This window comes from Mizuhopecten yessoensis, unplaced genomic scaffold (genome assembly GCF_002113885.1).
Source record: "Mizuhopecten yessoensis strain PY_sf001 unplaced genomic scaffold, ASM211388v2 scaffold11151, whole genome shotgun sequence".
Lineage (NCBI taxonomy): Eukaryota > Metazoa > Mollusca > Bivalvia > Pectinida > Pectinidae > Mizuhopecten > Mizuhopecten yessoensis.
In genome coordinates this window covers 494775-514075 of record NW_018408905.1, presented here as the reverse complement: position 1 = coordinate 514075, position 19301 = coordinate 494775, and the positions used below count along the sequence as shown (strand labels likewise).

At 34.2% G+C, this 19301-nt stretch overlaps 2 protein-coding genes across 4 annotated transcripts in view; one reads left to right on the top strand and one right to left on the bottom strand.

Annotated features, from left to right (window-relative positions):
* Nucleotides 1-7514, bottom strand: part of LOC110466959 (ubiquitin carboxyl-terminal hydrolase 8-like) — a 38270-nt gene extending 30756 nt beyond the window's left edge. For all 3 annotated transcript variants that reach the window (XM_021523784.1, XM_021523785.1, XM_021523786.1), the window contains exons 1-8: nucleotides 7402-7514; nucleotides 5628-5787; nucleotides 4817-4961; nucleotides 3605-3690; nucleotides 2768-2928; nucleotides 1497-1680; nucleotides 961-1123; nucleotides 535-676 (exon numbers count right to left, since the gene is read on the bottom strand). In XM_021523784.1, the coding sequence (XP_021379459.1) occupies nucleotides 535-676; nucleotides 961-1123; nucleotides 1497-1680; nucleotides 2768-2928; nucleotides 3605-3690; nucleotides 4817-4961; nucleotides 5628-5731 (985 nt within the window). In that variant the 5' untranslated portion in view covers nucleotides 5732-5787; nucleotides 7402-7514. The remainder of the gene's footprint in view (nucleotides 1-534; nucleotides 677-960; nucleotides 1124-1496; nucleotides 1681-2767; nucleotides 2929-3604; nucleotides 3691-4816; nucleotides 4962-5627; nucleotides 5788-7401) is intronic.
* A 209-nt stretch (nucleotides 7515-7723) lies between these two features.
* On the top strand, nucleotides 7724-16290 carry LOC110466971 (LDLR chaperone boca-like). Its single transcript, XM_021523803.1, has 5 exons — nucleotides 7724-7931; nucleotides 9691-9847; nucleotides 10504-10585; nucleotides 11350-11491; nucleotides 12601-16290. The coding sequence occupies exons 1-5, from the start codon at nucleotides 7740-7742 to the stop codon at nucleotides 12712-12714; spliced, it is 687 nt and encodes a 228-aa protein (XP_021379478.1). The 5' UTR covers nucleotides 7724-7739; the 3' UTR covers nucleotides 12715-16290.
* The last annotated feature ends 3011 nt before the right edge of the window (nucleotides 16291-19301 follow it).

The window sequence follows — 19301 nt, the reverse complement described above, 5'->3', positions numbered from 1 at the left end:
TTATCGTCTATGAAAACAATTATCAGCTATGTTGAGGTTTTGTTAGGGTCTGGCTTTAACAGGTTTCATTTTACGTACACAAGAAATACTTTTTGAATACCTTCATATACCATGAAAGATTTACATTCTGTTAACATTAGCCATGAAGAAAAAACAACATTGGAGTTCACAGTGTTTAATTTTTTTATATATATTTTACAACAATTATGAAACAAGTTCTGTCAATTATACTGCTTGCTATTGTTGGCCGAGATGGAAGTGCATAGAAACAGAGAACTCAGAGAAAACCCAGGCTGGGGTCAATCTAGGTTTTAGGGGAATCTACTCTTTTTCAGATTTGGGGGAAATTGAAGTTTTGTTACAAGGCCCTTGAGGACACATTTGAACTCTACCATTCAAAGGTTGAAACATTTCATTATGGAATTACAGGGGTGAATGAGTTAACATCCTATCAACAGCTAAGGTCAGTTAAGGACGACCCATGTTCAGAGTGACTTACGTGTGGGTGCTGAACCTATGTTAAGAGTGACTTACATGAGGGTGCGGAGGTTATTGTGGACACTGACGAGTGTTTGATATGCGGGTTCGTGGTCAGTTGAGGGTAGTGATATAACCACTGATCGTATCCGCCCTCCAACACAACTGGCTCGCTCCGGATTATCACGGTCGAGTCGTACTGTAAACGAGAAATAACACCTACACTCAAACCTTTCTCCACTGGGTGGTCACTACAGTTCATTGTGGCCACTCCTGACCACTGGATGACCACAACTATCCACTGTGTGGTCATTTTGGTTTATTGGGAGTCAAATATATTATAACCTTTGACCTGATACATCATATACATATCATAACCCTTGACCTTGAGCTCCGATACAGTGTCATACATATAGTAACCTTTGACCTCTGATCTGCTTGAACACATAATCAGTTGCTCTAATCCTTGACCTCCCACCCTACCTTAAAAAGAGCGTCTTTCAGCGTCCTCAAGGTCGTTCCTATGGTAACCTTGTCGAGAGTGGAGGACCAGTCAACCAACACAATGTGGTCCAAGTGACCTCGCTGTTGCCATAGTGACCGGGAGTCTTCAGGTAGGGTCTTCTCAATCACTGTCACTGTTGTTCTGTAGCACATTGTGACACAAACTATACACAACATAGATTTACATTTAATTAATGATAGTTTCTTCTGCTTGAAGAAATGTTTGAAAATTTTATAAAAATATTAAAATCCTAAAATATTCCAAAAAAAATTGAATGATATAAACACTGATATGTTTATTTTTCCTACAAAAAGTTCAATTCATTACAGACATCGCACATCACAACTAACATTTTAACTGATAGTTCATTAATTTTTAGGTTTAGATTACTCAGTCACCCCTACATGTTTGAAATAGACTTGCCCAGTCCTTGATTTGGTAAGGTTCAAATGTGACTTAAGGGATGATTGGGTTAAAGGAGAGGGTAGGGGGCTGTTTTCTTTCCCATTCTTACCCTGGTGATACAATCTCAGCCGGTACATTGATACAGGTTCGGTGCTGTATGTGCGATTCCTCAAACTCTGCAGCTGGACGGACATCCATTATGGCCATCTGTTCATCACTTTCTTTCAACAAGGAAAACAACTGGACCGGAGTTATCTGCCCTTCTGGCTGAGGTGGTGGCGCTGATACAGGATCTGAGATAAATGGATGATGGACCATTATGTTGTTAATTTACTACATAAATGAAACAATGTGTATAAAGAAGTTCTATGGGATTTTATATCAGTCTCTGATATTATTTCATTAATAAGCTAACAAGACACAATCGTCGTGTAGCAAAGTTTTAACTGTAAAAGTGTAATTGCTTATGTTAATCATGTCAAGAAAATTAGCGTCAAAATATCCATATACAAATATATCCCCATCAAATATTTATTGATAGACTATATATAGGTTATAGATATGTAGATTTTAGAATGATTTCAAATGCACACTGCGACTTTGAAGAGTCACAACTGGAACAATTCCACAAGCGAGAAATTATAACTTTAACATTACCACACTCTACCTAATAAAACCACCTGTCATCAAAAGTTGTATGTCTCCAGTATTTTGTTTCTCCCGTCCTCATTTACAGAACAGCCAAAAGGCCATAATAGATATCATTTCTCCATTCAAGCTACTTGGCTCGGCCAGCAACAACTGATTCTTGACATATATTTTCTTACCAGATAGCCAAATCAAACTGAAGGTACATTTATTACCAAACACCACAGCTGTTATTAGCCCAAATGTATTTTTTCAGTGTTATAAATTTAATAGTATTTTAATCTCAATATGCCTTGTGTCTTTTCTTCATAAACCTTTTAACCCTTTCATCCATATGTAACTTTAGTAGACTCTACCATGCATTGACATGGATGAGTCCATTATGGTGTACAGTGGTGAAAGGGCTAAATAAATTTGAAAAACCCCATTTTTGTTATTATACACTGTTCTTTATAGCTTACACTATATATCACTCCCTGTTCATTTTGAACCTTATTTCATGACACTCATCCTTTTTTTCAAACTTATTGTAATCCAGCTCAAATTGTTTATAATGCTGAACCCTGACTTTTCATGCTAATGTCTTTTCAAGGTTTTGTGATTGATCTCTGGGGTCGTTTTACATGAAACAGTTAACTGCATATTTCTGTATACAATGTGGTTACATCCTTAAATGACCTTAGCTGTTGATAGGACATTTAATCCTACACAATCAATCAATACAATGGTTACCTGGAGTTGATTCTTTTGACTGAGTTTTTGTCTTCTCTCCGCCGTCAGAATTTTTGTCAGCTTCAATCTCTGAAGTTTTATCGACTTTCTTTTCCTCAGGAGAAGAAGAATCTAGTGTAGAAAGTTTTTTGGCAATTTCCTGCGCCTCACAATAGTCATATCTATAATACAAGGTCAAAGTTTAAGTGTTATAATTCACTGACAAGTTCAAAGGTTATGTCATTTTAGAGAAACTCTTTGAGACAACTAAGGTATCTGGTATTTACATTCTAGTTGATGTACATAAAATCAACTGTGATGAGACTCAATATCTTAAGGATTAGTGTACCAATCTTAAAAACTGTAACTAAATGTTGGAATCTGTTGTTTTTGTAGCATGACTACAGCTGTGATAAATCATTTCTTGCGGGACGTTTACGAAAAAATGGCGAAGATCAAATATACAAGATATAAACAACAACAGTGTTCTTAGTGTAAAAATTCAGCGGGTTTGACCTTTAAACAGACCCAAAATGTACTTTCAGTAACCTCTGAGCTAGGTATTTAACTTTTTCACCCCTAGTTAACTTTAGTAGACTCTACCATGCATTGATCTGGATGAGTCCATTTTGGTCCACAGTGGTGAAAGGGTTAAAGATATTCCCTAAATTTTCCGGAATTTTATCCACTCTGATGAATGCTTCCGTATATATTTTTCAATAAGTTCATAATTTATCAATAATCCATCAATGATGTTTGGAAAATGGTGATGATTAGCGGATCCCAACACAATCTGTGTGACAGGTTCCAGTTTCTTCAAACAATCAAACACACTGAGATGTGTGACAGTAAATGTACCTGTTTTTAAGACTTTTAGAAAGGTCCTCAGCTTTGTCCATACACTTCAGGACGTTCTTCTGGCCTATCAGTTTATCATAAAAATCCTGAAAAAAAAAGAAAAAAAAAAGACTTTTGAACAATTTTTACATTACTCAGAAGTACATTCTAAGCTTTGATTTGTGTAAAAATTGGGAAATTTCATCAGTATTCCCACGTTAAGGGAAATTTTAGATTTTATCAAATAAAACCTTCAATGTGATTTGCAAAAAATTTTCATCTAGCTGTTTCTTACAGTAAAAAGTATAGCAATAAATAGACACGTCACTTATTTATGCTTTGTCCAATACAATTTGTTGAAATAAATAAGTCCCCTTTACATGTACCAGGGATGTGTAGTCTTTTACCATTAACGTTATTATTTCTAATATTTGTTCTACTTTTAATTGTATCTGTATTTAATAAAGGCGTTAATTGCACTTAATTTTTTTTGGAAACAAATGATATATGGTTATAAATGATAAATGCATACTTGCCAACCTTTTTATTTTTTTTATGGGGGAGAAGCCGTGTGCTCAAAATAAAATATCAATAATTTTATAGATAATACTGAAGTAATGCTTTTTTGGTAACCTTGTGTCTTTATTTGAAAACTAATTACCGGTAACTATATACTGTATACTAGGAAAAATATTCGCCCTTTTCCAATAAAATCCATGTTCGTCCAGTGTTAATTTCGCCCTTCACATGTAATTACTATATATTTCATGTCGTGTATTAGAATTTGTCACGATGGCATTTTTTTTAAAACCCTTTAACTATATACTGTATACTAGGAAAAATATTCGCCCTTCGCCCTTTTCCAATAAAATCCATGTTCGTCCAGTGTTAATTTTGCCCTTCACATGTAATTACTATATATTTCATGTCGTGTATTAAAATTTGCTATCGTGACAAATTTGCCCTCATCTGGGAGGGTGATAAATGTGATAAGTTAAGCTGTGACGAACATTTCCCGGTATACAGTATAGTCACAACATTACTGACCTTCTGTTTGCGGTACTCTGGATAAGTTAACCCTTTCACCCTTATGTAACTTGAGTAGACTCTACCATGCATTGATATGGATGAGTCCATTATGGTCTACAGTAGTGAAAGGGTTAAGCTGCGATGAACAGGGTTAAGCTGTGACAAACATTTCCCAGTATACAGTATAGTCACAACATTACTGACCTTCTGTTTGCGGTACTCTGGCATTTTCTTCACGGCAGTGATGATGTTGAAGAACCTCATAAACAGTACGTAGGCCTTCTCCTCGTCACCCATCAGGTCACACTCCTCGGCACCCTTCAGCATCGTATCCGACGTCTTTATCAGCCTGTCAGACATTTTAGTGAAAAACGCTTCAGAAAATCATTGATGTGATGTTTATACATTAATAAAGATGATTTTCTACCTTTTTTTACATAACATATTATCTATGAAAAATTTGAGCCACTTTAAACCCTTATTTAAAAAAAATATGTTTAAAATTTACTTTCCTTTCAAACTGATTTTTCATATAAATGTTTAACACAATGGACTTTAATAAAAAAAATCTTGGTAAAAAAATCTTATATTATAAGAACATAATAATGAAATAAGGAGAACAATTGATTGTTGCCCCAACTGTGTTATATTATACTGTAAAATCATAAATTTTTGTGGGACATTAAATTTCGTTTATTTCGTGGATAACAAAAATCCACGAAATTAAATCCCCACGAATACATAAATTTCGTATGATATAGAAAGGGGAAAATCAGAAATCAGTGAAATATAATGTCCTTGTAACAGGCTAGTATATGAAAACCACGAAATTTTAACCCCACGAAAATAAATAATTCTACAGTACTATAGGCTTATAGCTTCAGGTTGTTTTGTACCTCTGTTTGGAGCTATATTTTAATAATTTTTCATTATTGCCAAACTTTTGTGCACAAATATTATTACAGCCTTAGAGTTTCCTTAAAGTTTCTACTTGTTGATATTACTACAAGCTTACAGTCTTGGATTATTTCCGAGCTTTTGTTTGGAAATGTCGACCAGTTTATTGAGGTCCGTCATGGATGTTGCCATGTAGACATCCTTTACTGTCCGTCCTGGCATCTTGTGCGGTCAGTAGCTCCAATTAATGTGACTGTACACGTAATTCCTTTCTTTATCTAAAAAAGCAAGAAAACATGTTCATTAATGGACCTCTCTTTGTCAAGAGCAGGCTTTTCCCTAAGCCCCCTTGAGTCGACAGACAATGCTGTATAGCTTTCTTTGTATTTATAAATATATATATACTTACTATCTATAGTATAATCCTGTTCATGGTGACTCATATCCAGAAATACAGTCCTTATATCTACATTTGCTCTTCATCTTTCTATTATAATGCATTACGAACGCAAATATTGTTATGAGACTATAACAACATTAGCTATTGTAACATCATCAATTTCATTGTAAACACTTGATTTGCTGTTCAAAAACTGATCGAAATAACTAAATAAAGCAAAACTACATCAAAATGTAAATGATGAATATTTTAGCAAATGTTGTTATGGTCCTATAACACACATTGCTGTTGATGACAAACTTAAAGCCCTTAAGTTTGTCATCAATAGCAATGTGTGTTATAGGACCATAACAACATTTGCTAAAATATTCATTTGCTTTTATCCTAAATGTTTAAATGATAACAACACCAGACCAGGTATTTTCTTAAAGGGACAATTTAGTTAAGTAAGGTTTTTTTATAACCTTGCTACAAAATTCTTCATTTCTAAATAGTTTGATACTCCTTATGAACAATTCATGTCAAGAAATTGGCAAGAGACTATGTTTTCTTGACGTTTTTAATTAGTAATGGAGAAATCCTTAATTGTACAGCCGTACGTTTTAGAGGCAGCTGTCAGTGAATTTGTATCTAACTAAAATGTCTCTCCAGCCGAGGAGATAAGGTAATTTTTCGCTTTATTTACCTTGTCTCTCTAATTCATACAAGTACATGCATTTATTCTGAATCAAAATCATCTTCAAACAGCATCTCAAACATCAATATAAATGAGTGCTCTATTTAACGTTTAAACTATTGATATTGTACTTTCTGCGGTTTGAAATCTCAATACGGCACGTACCCTGGTGAGTCTCAGTGCATGCATATTCAAATCCAAATGTGAACAGAAATGATGATCTGATTAGAGGTTTATATTATGATACCTATAATTCTTACTTGCGATATACTGTGTAAATTCAAGAATGTTTTATGTGTGAACTCGGACTCATAACTGACACTGTGTTCGTAGTGCTGTACATGTTTACTTCTCACTGAAAGGCCTGGAATTTATTGTTGCGCTATTTTGGGCGTAGCTATTTTTTTCACGGCTTTCCCAAAAGATGAAACTGACAACACTGGAAGTTAGCTTCAGGTCATGTCATTATCAACCACGTAGACTTTCGTTAGGAAATATATATTTTGAGTATCGACTCAACTTTCAGGTTGTCATATCACAAAATAGCCCCTTTAACAAACAAGTACATGTATATTAGAAAATAATTGTATTGTAAAAGATCAAAACCAGGAATGAATCCATTCAGTCTGGCAAGTTTTCTGTTCTTATGTAAACCTTAACTACCTGCACATCAACCTTATTAATAAAAACTCTGTGTCCAACAGTCTTGGGTTTATGTGTCATTAACTTAGAAATAAAAGCAACATTAGACAATTAACGATAACCAAATTTTCGTTCCTGATAAAAATGTACATAAGTACAAACCCAATTACTTACCTCATGAACTCTTCATTTAGGGGTAATGTACATCCATGTTGCTTAAAAATTAACAAGATCTGTCAAATGTTCACAAACCCTTGTGTTTACAAGTTCAAGACCTACTTCCTGTTCGTTTCGGTTGGTAAATATAAATTACAAAAACAACTATATCAGATTAATTTAAATCAATTGTATAGTTTGATGATTTAAAGTAATAAAAATAAAAAATTGGGATTTTCTATTTTGGTGTTATCATTAAGATATTATAAAGATATACTATAAAAGAATTTAAATGTATTCATCGAAAAATACTTTCGTTTTATTATTGATTATAGTTTTAGAACTACTACCGGAAGATGGCGTGTCGCAAGCAGATACATCTTCTTCGCCAAGTATTTATACTACTTTTCCTTGTTAACTGTGTAGTACTAGCTAGTAAAGACAATCAGGATAAGAAAGAAGACAATGTTGCCGGAGAAAAATGGAAAAAGAAGAAGATACAGGACTATTCTGACGCAGATGTAGAACGCCTATTTGATCAGTGGGAGGTACGTACTTAACGAATTCAGACGTTTCGTCCATAGTCCTGGTCGCTCGAAACGTCACGATTCACATTCATGAGTACCACAAACTCTCACTTAGATATAATTTGAAGGCGTTGCCTTACAATTTGACTCAACAAGACATGTTTTGCAGACATGTTTTGATTTTATTGGGTTTTTTCCCCCTTATTGTACGCATTTGCAGTTTGGAGACGAAATGACTATTTAAAACTGAAAGTCAGTTTTAGGTAATGTCCTATATATGTAGATGGAAGTTGATGAAATTTAAAATTGTGAGCAACAATTGACTGTTTTCTGTGGCGTAAACATATACATATATGGCACATACATATACATATTTACATTAGTATTAATAGAGCAAGAAGCTTGTCAACTGTAACACTATTATAGTGAGTGAGTTCTTGTCTGAAGACTGAAGGGTTGCAATATCTTTTACATCACATTTTATGTTTGGCCTTTCTTAATTTATGGCAATGGACAATGATGAAGATGACAATCGCTAAACTGAATTTATTACTTAGGGTAACAATGAAAATCTGAATTCATTACGAAATATAATCATGAAGACAACATCTCTAATCTGAATTAATTACTCAGGGCAGAGACGTATATATACTACAGAGATAAGAAACTGCCCCTTTCTCATACCGAAGCACACCCCTGTCGGGTAGTCTATTTGGATGACCCTTTGGATTGCTATGAAATCATTGCCTACAATATCGTTAAAGGATTTCCGAAACGCAATTTATGATTACTCGTCCTTGTATACAATAATGTTACCAAGATGAGAAAATTTGTATGTTAAATTTAGATTTTTCCTAGAGGGCCTTTTTATAATTAACAATATTTTTCAGATTTAGCTTCTTTTTGGTTTCAGCTTTGTGATATAACTACAAAATGGCTAAATTCACCTGAGAATATATCACGATTTCAAAATGAGAAGTGATCATCATACAGTGGCAGCCATTACATTATAATACAGAAAAAATAACCAAGACTGTTCTTTAAACTCCTTTTTTCTAGACGGTCAATTTTAAATCTGATCAGTGATTTAAATTCTATTGATTGACATATCATTAAAAAAAGTTTTAAGAGAAAAGGATGATTTCACAAAAAAAAACCTTTTTATAAGAGCATTGTTATCACTGTATACCTATTTGTTAGTTGTGTAGTATAAAGCTTATAATGGAACACTCGTACCTGACGCAAGTAACCCCTGGTGTGAAGGTGACTTACCTGTGAGGAGATATCTTACAGGAGCTGAACTAAGGGAGGCAGGTGCGGGTAGGGGTAAAAAGCCATAGGGGATCAGTACTGGTAATTGTAATCTTACTCTTAAAATTCTAGGAAAAGGTTCACGACATATTGACACAGGGTGTTCTCAGTTCCCCCACTTTTTAGAGAACACTGACACACCCTGCTAAATTCATACCTGAACTCATCATAGGTAACAATAAAAATGTGCATGTTAACACACTAATTAGTCGCCCCTCATTATAAGTACATATCACGAAGTGCGTTCTAAACCCATGGTTTGCTTAAATTTATATACATGTACATCTATTTCAGTATTCAGATGGACTTCTATTAACATATAACTAGTTGTTGTGTTCCGTATATAAAAATTGTCTCTCCGAGAATAATTGGCTCATGCGTGCGTTTGCGAGATCTGTGCGAGTTGCCAATATCTGTCTTTATATGTCTCTGCTCAGGGTAACAATGAAAATCTGCATTCATTACACAGGATAACGATGAAGATGAGTTGGAGGAGGACGAGTTGCCTGAATGGAAAAGGGAGCCCCCCAAAGTGGATTTGTCCCAGTTGGACCCGTCCAACCCCGAGGGCATGCTCAAAGTCAGCAAAAAGGGCAAAACTCTTATGATGTTTGCAACAATATCAGGTAAAACATTAAAATTCTGTGGCTCAGTTAGTAGAATACCTGGTATTATTACAGGAGGTCCTTGTACGTTTGCAAAATATGTGGTACCAGGGAATGTATTCTTCCCGGAATGTTCACTGAAACATTACTTTGTTATATCAGAAAGTAAAATGGACTTCATCAAACAACAGGATGGAATAGTTAAAGGTTATACTGCTCTATACCATCAAACTATTATCAAATAACAAATAACACAGAAAATTTATATTTCATGACATCACGTTCTACCTTAAATAAAACACCATGAACAGAATAGCATATACAGATGGATATGCAACATGTACACTACCAATTTGAGGTGTTGATCATGATTCAGGAGTTAAAAGGAAATTGTGTTTGTGTTATATGGATTATATGTAATAATATTTTGAGGTTCTTATGTATTGCTTTGTCACAACCTAGTTCGTAGGTCGTCTCAAAGCTGTTCACAAATTATGGTCTGGGATATGGCTTATGCAAAGCTAGCAGTATCACACATGTATGTATGCAAAACAGCCCTTAGCACGGACAAGTACCAGTATATGATATTGATGATAAGTTTGATTTATGAATATTTGATAAACATTACATGATGGCTAATTGGTATTAAATTTTGACTCTGTTGTCCTGTTTTTCAGGAGAACCAACACAGAGGGAGACGGAACAGATTTCTCAACTCTGGCATACAAGTTTGTTTAATGCCAATTATGATACACAAAGGTATGTTAGGAGATAATCCTGTTTCTGAACCAGAATTATGACAAACTAAAATGGTTTGATGGTTAAATTTGTAGTTGTCTTACATTTATCTTTCTAGATACCAGGTGATGGAAACCTTGATAGCAACCTATCCATTTCTCCTCTAAAATTCATAAAATGATGTGTTTCTACGCACCTCCACTCCAGTTTTGGTACTCACATTTGCAAAGCGTTTCAATGATTTTATTTTGGTACAATGTACTGATATTGCTAGCTCTAGATCAATCAAAGATGGCAGGCACTTTATACTATTTTAAAAGAGGAAAACCCCATAAAAAAATGTAGACTGTGTTACAGATAGTGTGAGTATGTCCTCAAAATAAAGGGTACAAAGTTTGTTTTTCAGAACATAGGCTTGGTCTGTGTGGAGTTGTTTTGTCCTAGACCTATTTTCTATGACCTTATTTTTTTATTATTTCTCCCAATGCTCACCAGAAAACAGCATCAATTCACTAGCGCTGTTCCTATTTCATAAAAGAACAAATCTGGTCAAATTAGTCTTCCCGTTTTGGCGACAGGAAATTAAAGCAGCCTTGCTGCCCTGTTCTTTTATGGGACAACGATTGACCTGTTTATTTATATAATTGTCTATAGTTACAACTTACAATATTTTCTAGGTTTGTGGTGAGCGAGCCGAAGGCCGTGCAATCTTTATTTGTAGTAAGGGTTCGACTATTGGTTAAGCGAATTGACTAAAATAATGATATTTCTGCTATATTTCCCAGGTTTGTTGTGAGCGAGGATCGTGTAATCTTCATGTTGAGTGATGGGTCCAAGGCGTGGGAGGTAAAAGATTTCCTGGTCAAGCAGGAGCGTTGTAAGGAAGTCTCCATCGAAGGGAAGTCGTATGATGGGGCTGCTGTGCAGGTGAGAACAGATATTGTAAAAAACAAAATGGGGACATGAAAATGTCACTCGAGTGTATATTTGTATCATTTGTAAGTTGGGAAGTGTTGAATGGCTACACAGTTGCATGTTATATAACAGAGCACCAATTCAAAATAAAATAAAAAGATTTTTAATTTTATGATTTTTTTTCCATTTTGAATTCCCAATTGGGTAGTCTAAAAAAAATGCTTGATTTTTTTATGAATTCCTCATGACTGATTCAGTTCTCATGCAGCATACAATCGAGATTCCCAGAACCAAAATGTTTTCTTTTAATGGTTGACTCGTGTTATTTGAGGCGAGATGATAAGCTTTGAAATGACCCTGATCAAGAGATATGAACGCAATTTCTTTAAGTAATGCTTAAAGAGGGACTTTTTAAAGAGGTAGAAATGTAAAAAGAGGTAAATAGACCGTAAGGATTACTACACCAGTATATGTAGGTCACTGTGACCTGTGCAGTAACTAAATTCTTTACTTTGCTAACTACAGTTTAACTTTGCATTTACACCGATGCTCCATTTCCCTTGTTAGACTTTGTATTTAGCTCCATTCTCATCATCCTCGATACTTCAGGAGTTATGCTCACTTACTCTCTCTGCACCTCTTGTCTTGAATATGTCATGGCAAAGTTGATGGCACAAAGAAAGCTATTTGATTGGTCTCGGGTAAATACCTGACCCATCGCTAGGCAGATATGTGAAGATTACAGAGGAGCAACATCCCACATTCAAAACTAGTCAATTTTACCATTATACATGTATATACAAGTGTTACGATCCGGTACGATCTACCTAATCTGGTGAGTAGGAAGACCGGATCGTAACCCTTGGCTAGCGAAAATCACCATTATACTGCCCGCGATTCTTTTGATGTGCATCAAGGGATCTGACTAGACTACTTGTATCATCCACAAGGTGTCGCACAATGAGCCTTCAATTTAGTCCAAACACATCCAAGGGTGCGGAGAACGTAAGTGAGCGTAATTAACTCCTAGAGTATCGAGAATGCATTTTCATCTAAGAGGGAGCAAAGAGACATGGTTGTTTTAGTAACATTTTATAGTTTTGATTCTATTTCAATTTTAGAACTCGGACGATAACAGGACAACTAAAAAGTCAGACACTGACGACAAAAAGCCGTCAATTACCAAGGACAATAAAATAAAGAAAATTAAAAAGGAAAAGAAGGAAGAGTTATGAGATTTAGCAGTACTTAGGTGTGTGAAAGGGGTTGTATGTACCAGGATCAGTGATAGGTATCAGAACCAGGGCCTGGGGACATTTAACAATTCTTGTGTTCAAGTATGAATTCTGTCTTCAAACTGACATTCTTCATCTCAAAGGAATCATGCAACATATTCAAAAAGTAGTCTAGACATTGAAATCAATTGTCTGCATCTAGCCTCTAAAATTCTTTCAAATCATTGAATAAATTTGAAGTTGGATAATTCTATCAGCAAAGCAATGATGGGGCCACAAGTACTAGCCTTGTGTGTGAATGCACCAATAATATAAACATATTAATGACGGACAAGGCTAGTACCTGTGATTGGGCTTGAATTCAGAATCTGAATACAGACCAAGATCTTGAATAATTCATACAGCAGAATAAAATTTGGTATTTGATCTAGAAAATTTTGTTTAAGAGTTTTGTGAGAGAATGCTTGTGTACATCACTGAAAATTTGCATGGAACGTCCTGTGCTGGAATAAATATCTGTAAGAGTTTGAATTTCTGATTAACTTTCCTCGTAAGCAATTCATGATATACCTACTATGTTAGAGTCAATTGTGACATTAAGTAAATGTTTTAAGTGTAAAGATGTTTTTAAAAATATCACAATTAACTTCACAGTGTGGTAGAGTCAACTGAGTCAGTCAGTAAAATGTTCAAGGTATGAAGATGCTTTTGAAGAATGATTGTTTTTATAATTAAGTTTGAAGTGTGTTTGAGTCACCTTTGACATTAAGGTAAATGCTCAAGGTGTGAAGATGTTTTTGATGAAGACGTTATTATAGAAGAATCAACTTCACTATGACTATATGTGAATATGTATCATTTATAGAGTGAATATGAAGAAAAAAGGTTAAAATTTGTTTTTCTATCATTTTTTATTGGTCCATGTAGTCTGGTTCACTGCCAAAAGCTGTATTTAACTATACATTAGAACTTTTCTATAAGACTTTAACTTTGATAAATCATCACTATAAAGAAAAACAGACCTTGTGGAACTTTTATGAAAAACTCATAACGATGAAACAAAAAAGTACAAATAAATAGTGTAAAAATGATTTAAAATACATGTACTTCGTTTTTTGTCATCTTACATTTGTCGTATTATCATGAAACTTGGTTACTTTCCTTAAGTGCTTTTACACAAGTAAAACAAGTGTTTTATCTGTTGGATAATGGTATTGGTATTGGTATCGTTGACACCTCTGTCAGATCTAAAGTGAGCTGTAACATGGCTACGAGTTCATGGCTTCATTGTTACTGTAATAACATCCAGCATATCTTCCATCTTTACAATGGTGCAATATTGTCCAAAATTAATTTAGGATAAAATTCTTTGTTCATGTGTATTTTTGTAGTGTAAGACTTAAAAAGTTGTTTTGCCAAATTCATACTTTTGGTATGTACTGTGCTTCCAATTATTACTGTATACCGGGAAATTTTCGCCATGTGTAACTTTCGCGGTACGAAAAAATCTGTATTCACCCAGTGTTAATTGACCCTTCTCATTTGATTGCTATGTATATTATGTTGTTCACTAATGTTTGCTGAGGGTGAAAAGGGACGAAAGCTAAACTGCGGCAAAAAAATCCCGGTATACAGTAAGTCAGATGTTTGTTTTGCGACAGGAAAAATATATTTATGCTCATTGTATGACAGAGTAGATGTATCTGTTTTTTATGTATGTAAAAGAACAGTAGTGATTTTCTGAATATATCTCTCCTACTTCTCCTTATTTCAATTTTATTTAATTTACATCCAATCATGTAACACAAATGAACAAACCAACAAGAAATCATTTTATCAAGGGTTAATATTGAGGTCAACGATATCGACACATTTATCTGTATCGAGATCAGACTCTGTTGGCTCTGTATAATTTCAAACCAAGTGTAACACTTTCATTGAGGGGATGTGAATGAAGTAAATAGATTGGTATTACCTCCCTTAGCTTTAATTATATATATATATAAGTGTTGTACTTAGTATCATTCAAATTGGTGCAGTACTTTGGGAGGTGTGGTGCAGTACTTTGGGAGGTGTGGTGCGAACAATGTTGTGGCTACAGACAGAGGGGATGTAAATAAAGTATATAGATTGGTATTACCTCCCTTTTCATGTAGTTATGCCCCTTTGTTTAAAAACATTTTAGAAAGAACTATTCCTACAGTTCTTGGCACAGACAGGGGTATTAGTCAGCCATTCTGGCAACAGTTCTAGTTAAATATCTTTTGTCTCATGACAAAAGTATTTTCATTGATGGCTGCCTATAATTACATGTGTAGCGGAACTGGACTGGGTCCAAAGTTGGCAACAAAGAAGGTCAAAATTGGTAGAGCGTCCATCTCAAGTTTGGAGGGTCCTGGGTTTGAATAACGGTCTGGTCTTTTTCTCCTATCACAAAATTGGCGAGCTGGCCAGCCCTTGTTTTGAGTACTGAGTGAATGCTTGTTTTAAATACTCGATGATTGCGTGACAAAGGTATACTGAACTTGGGTTGTAAATTGCTGCATCTTTAGGGAAGAAGCCTTTGAGGGAGGAATGTAGTGGGACTGGACTGGGTTAATCACTGGCGGACAGGTAGCTCAATGGGTGGAGTGTTTGGAGGGTCCTGGGTTTAAATCCCGGTCTGGCTGGGCTTTTCTCTTTCTCCTATTACACATGTTTTTTATGAAGTATAGTCATCGAGCTATGCAAACAATAATTTGGGGGTACTATACTCAGGTGCCTTGCTCATAGACAAGTATAAACTTCTATCCCTGAAACCTTGTAAGCAAAACTTGTACACAATGTTTTAAACAGGGCACAGGGAAAGTACAGGTGTGCATGATTAACGTAAATGCAGTTAGATGTTTTTTCTGATCGACGTATGGCTCTGATTTTATTGTAACTTTGCAAAATTTCTGTTGGAGTTATTGCCCCTTGACAATAGAAAGGCTTGTGTAGATTTGCACGACACAGGAGTAGCATAAGTAACGGCAATGGAGGTAGCTGACCAGCAGGGTAATTAGATAAAGAGTAACATTAGATAAAGAGTAATGTTAGATAAAGAGTAACATTAGATAAAGAGTAACATTAGATAAAGAGTAACCAAGGTTCACTTGGATATAAAGTATGAGGTGTGTGATTGAGGTTTACCATTATGATGATATGGAGTACTAGAGATTGAGTGTTAGTGTATACACAAATGTACAAGTATACTTCTATGGTGAAAACATACTTGCCAAGCTCTCATATTTTTAAGGGAGATTCTTGAGTTGTCACTGTAATTTTTTACTTTTGAAATCATCAGAATTCCCAATGTCCTACATTTTGTTCAATTTCAATTCATTGCATAGAACAATTTGTGATTTTTTTTTGTCAAACAAAAATCCTTGTATATGAAGTTTCTTCCTTTCACCCCACCCCCCTAAAAAGGAATACAAAAATTGAAAGGTTGGCAAGTATGCGATGAGTGCCATAACTGCTTCTTGTGAAGATATTTTCTTTTTTACATAATATACACAGAATCTCTATTTGTATAAAATAAAACCTGAAAACTAATTGTCTTTTTGTGAGTTTCTTTGTGTTAAGGAGGCTCCACCCTTTCGCATTTAGCCAGCAGAATTCAATGAAAGTTTCACATAATGATTATGTCACTATGTAGAGATGATTTTATGATCATCTAAGCATTACGATAAACCGGGGATGTTTTTGTAAAAAATACCGAAAAATTGATTTTTTTTGTCAAATTTATCACACATTTTTGGAGTGTGTTGCATTGTTCAAAACTATTACAAAGATAAAAAAAATGAAAAGAAACCTTGCTAATCAACCCTACAAATATTGTATTTATCATAAAATATCTTGAACACGTTACACAAAGTATTTTATTGAAATTGTATGGATAAAAGTAGTTATATACAAGCTAAAAGCAAACAGGACACAATGTAGTTTAATACAAAAAGAGTGATAATTGAACCAAATATACACAAAGCCTTAATAATTCATTTATTTTACATTTTACGATCATTTTGATCCTAATGAGAGTTATCTACCTTGAAAAAAAGTTATTGTTATAGCATTTGTGAAATGATTTACCCGACGGAGCGTAATTCGCTCGACAACAAAAGTTGTAGTGACCCCGAGCTTGTGAACTAGTGTTAGCACGTGAAATGTGCAGGTGTGTAATCAAAACATATCGGTCTGCATTTGATGAGTTTGGGCATGATAACAGTTTCAAGAATAAGTGCCCTGGTATTTTGTAAAAGAAGACTCAAGTTTCGCATGTTTCGGATTTTAAAAGAAATCAGATGAACAACCGCATCATATATTTTTTTCAATTTATTTGAAATTCACATGGTTTATAACAATTACATTGTATTATGTATGTAATAATNGGGGGGGTCCAATCAAATACTTCCAACTTTTCTCATATTTTGGAAAAAACAATTTAAATATGTTCTACAATAATGAATATTAATTCTTAGTGAACAAAACACTCAATTATAATTGAGCACTTTCATCATAGAAAATAGATATTTATAGTTAATTTGCTACCAGCCCGTTTTATTCTGAGATTAGATTATTTGTGTAAACTTGAGTATAAGTCCTGAACCTGTACTTGCTGACTTGGGTAATTATTTCTCTATCATTTCGTCTTCTCTACAAATTTTATGATTCCGGAACATCTCAATTCCAGTAGGGACACATGCCATGTTATAAGTACAATAAAAGATAAATCTATTGTATGAGAAAAAGTTACATATGATTATGAAGCAAATGGCTATTACTGGTAATATGTTTCTGCAACATATTTTTTGGGGTAACTCTCTAAGGCCTGTATACAGTAGAAAAGTGGCGGGGCTCTCTACCTGAATGCCAGCTGTATACAGTAGAAAAGTAGTGGGGCTCTCTACCTGAAATGTAGTGGGGCTCTTTACCTTTACAACTTTAAATTAAACATTGCTTGTGAAATATTTCCAAAATTAAGAAAAACATTATCTTTTTGGCTCACATTTAGGTTATGTCTTACTCATTTTATTCTCTTTTAAACAGAACTGGAAACTTCACAAAAATACAAATCATTTTATGATGTTGTGACATTTATTATTGAAATTTTAGTGACGCAAATAACAAATAGTTATGACAAAATTGAATTTTCAGAAAAACATAATCTGTTTTTTTCTTTAAAGGAAACTAAACCTGAATCTCGCTAACTCAGGACACACAAATTTGTGAATGTAAACAATTGCATACAACTTAACCCTTTTCACCCCTATGCAACTTTAGTAGACTCTACCATGCATTGATCTGGATGAGTCTATTATGGTCTACAGTGGTGAAATATTCAACAAAAAACAAAATGTCAGATTTGTTCACAATATATTTTGGCATACATAGATATGATACATATAATTACAATAATTGTAAAATGTTTTATGATGTAGTTTACAATATGACTAAATGATAAATAAACATCTAAAATATAAATTAAATATAACAACGACCTTCCACGTAGTTTCCCTATCCACACCATATAGGTAAACAGTCCTCGAAGCCAACACATCAGAACGATCAGTTTTACAAACTTTACTACATTGTATCGGCAAAGATGATTTTTTAAAGTAATAAATTCAAAATTTAACTTTTTTAAACTGTGTTTCTATAATTCCCTTTGGACACAGTGTGCTCAGTGAAATTGATTCCTCTAAGCAAATGAAATATACTTTTAATTACCACTTCTCCTAACACCATATTTGTAAAAAAGATGTTGCAGAAAGAAAAAAAATGCTACATTAGTGTTTAACTCATTCAACCCTGAAGACCGATTTGAACCCTTCCAATTCAATGGTTGGAATAGTTCATTATGAAAGTTTAGGGGTGAATGAGTGAATTACTGCTGCCCTCTGGTACACTTTGCAAGGGTTAAGGGAGTTTCCATTTTTAATTCTTGAAATTTGGAAATAGGAAAAAGAATTAATCATCAAAACAAACATTCTTTTCATGTATAACAACTGGGTGTCAGTTCGTCAGCGCGCTGTCAGCTGAACAAGAAATTATCTAAAATTTCCAATCACAAATGCTTCCATGATATTTGAGATTTCTATTGAAAACTACATATTTCACGATTATAAATCATGAAAACACTTGCACTTTTTTACATTTAAAAAAACCCATAAAATTTGGAGTTTAACTTACTTCGAACAACTGAACACTGGCTTATAAACGAAGCGTGTTTGAACACTGCAACAACTGAACGGATTTTTTTTTTAAATATATAAATAAGAATTAAAAAAATAAGAGATTAAGTGTAAACAACTTACAGACTTTTCCTAAATAGGGTTATAAAACAAAGTGCAATCATCCATGGGCATATTTAATATGAAATGATTCTATAAGCGAATTCAATAGCACAACAGGATTATGATATTTTGATTTGTTTTGTTATAAATTCTGTAACACACTTTTTGATTGGTCTCCATTCTAAACACATGATTTGATTGGTCTCCATTCTAAACACATGATTTGATTGGTCAACATTCTAAAACACATGATTTGATTGGTCTTCAGGC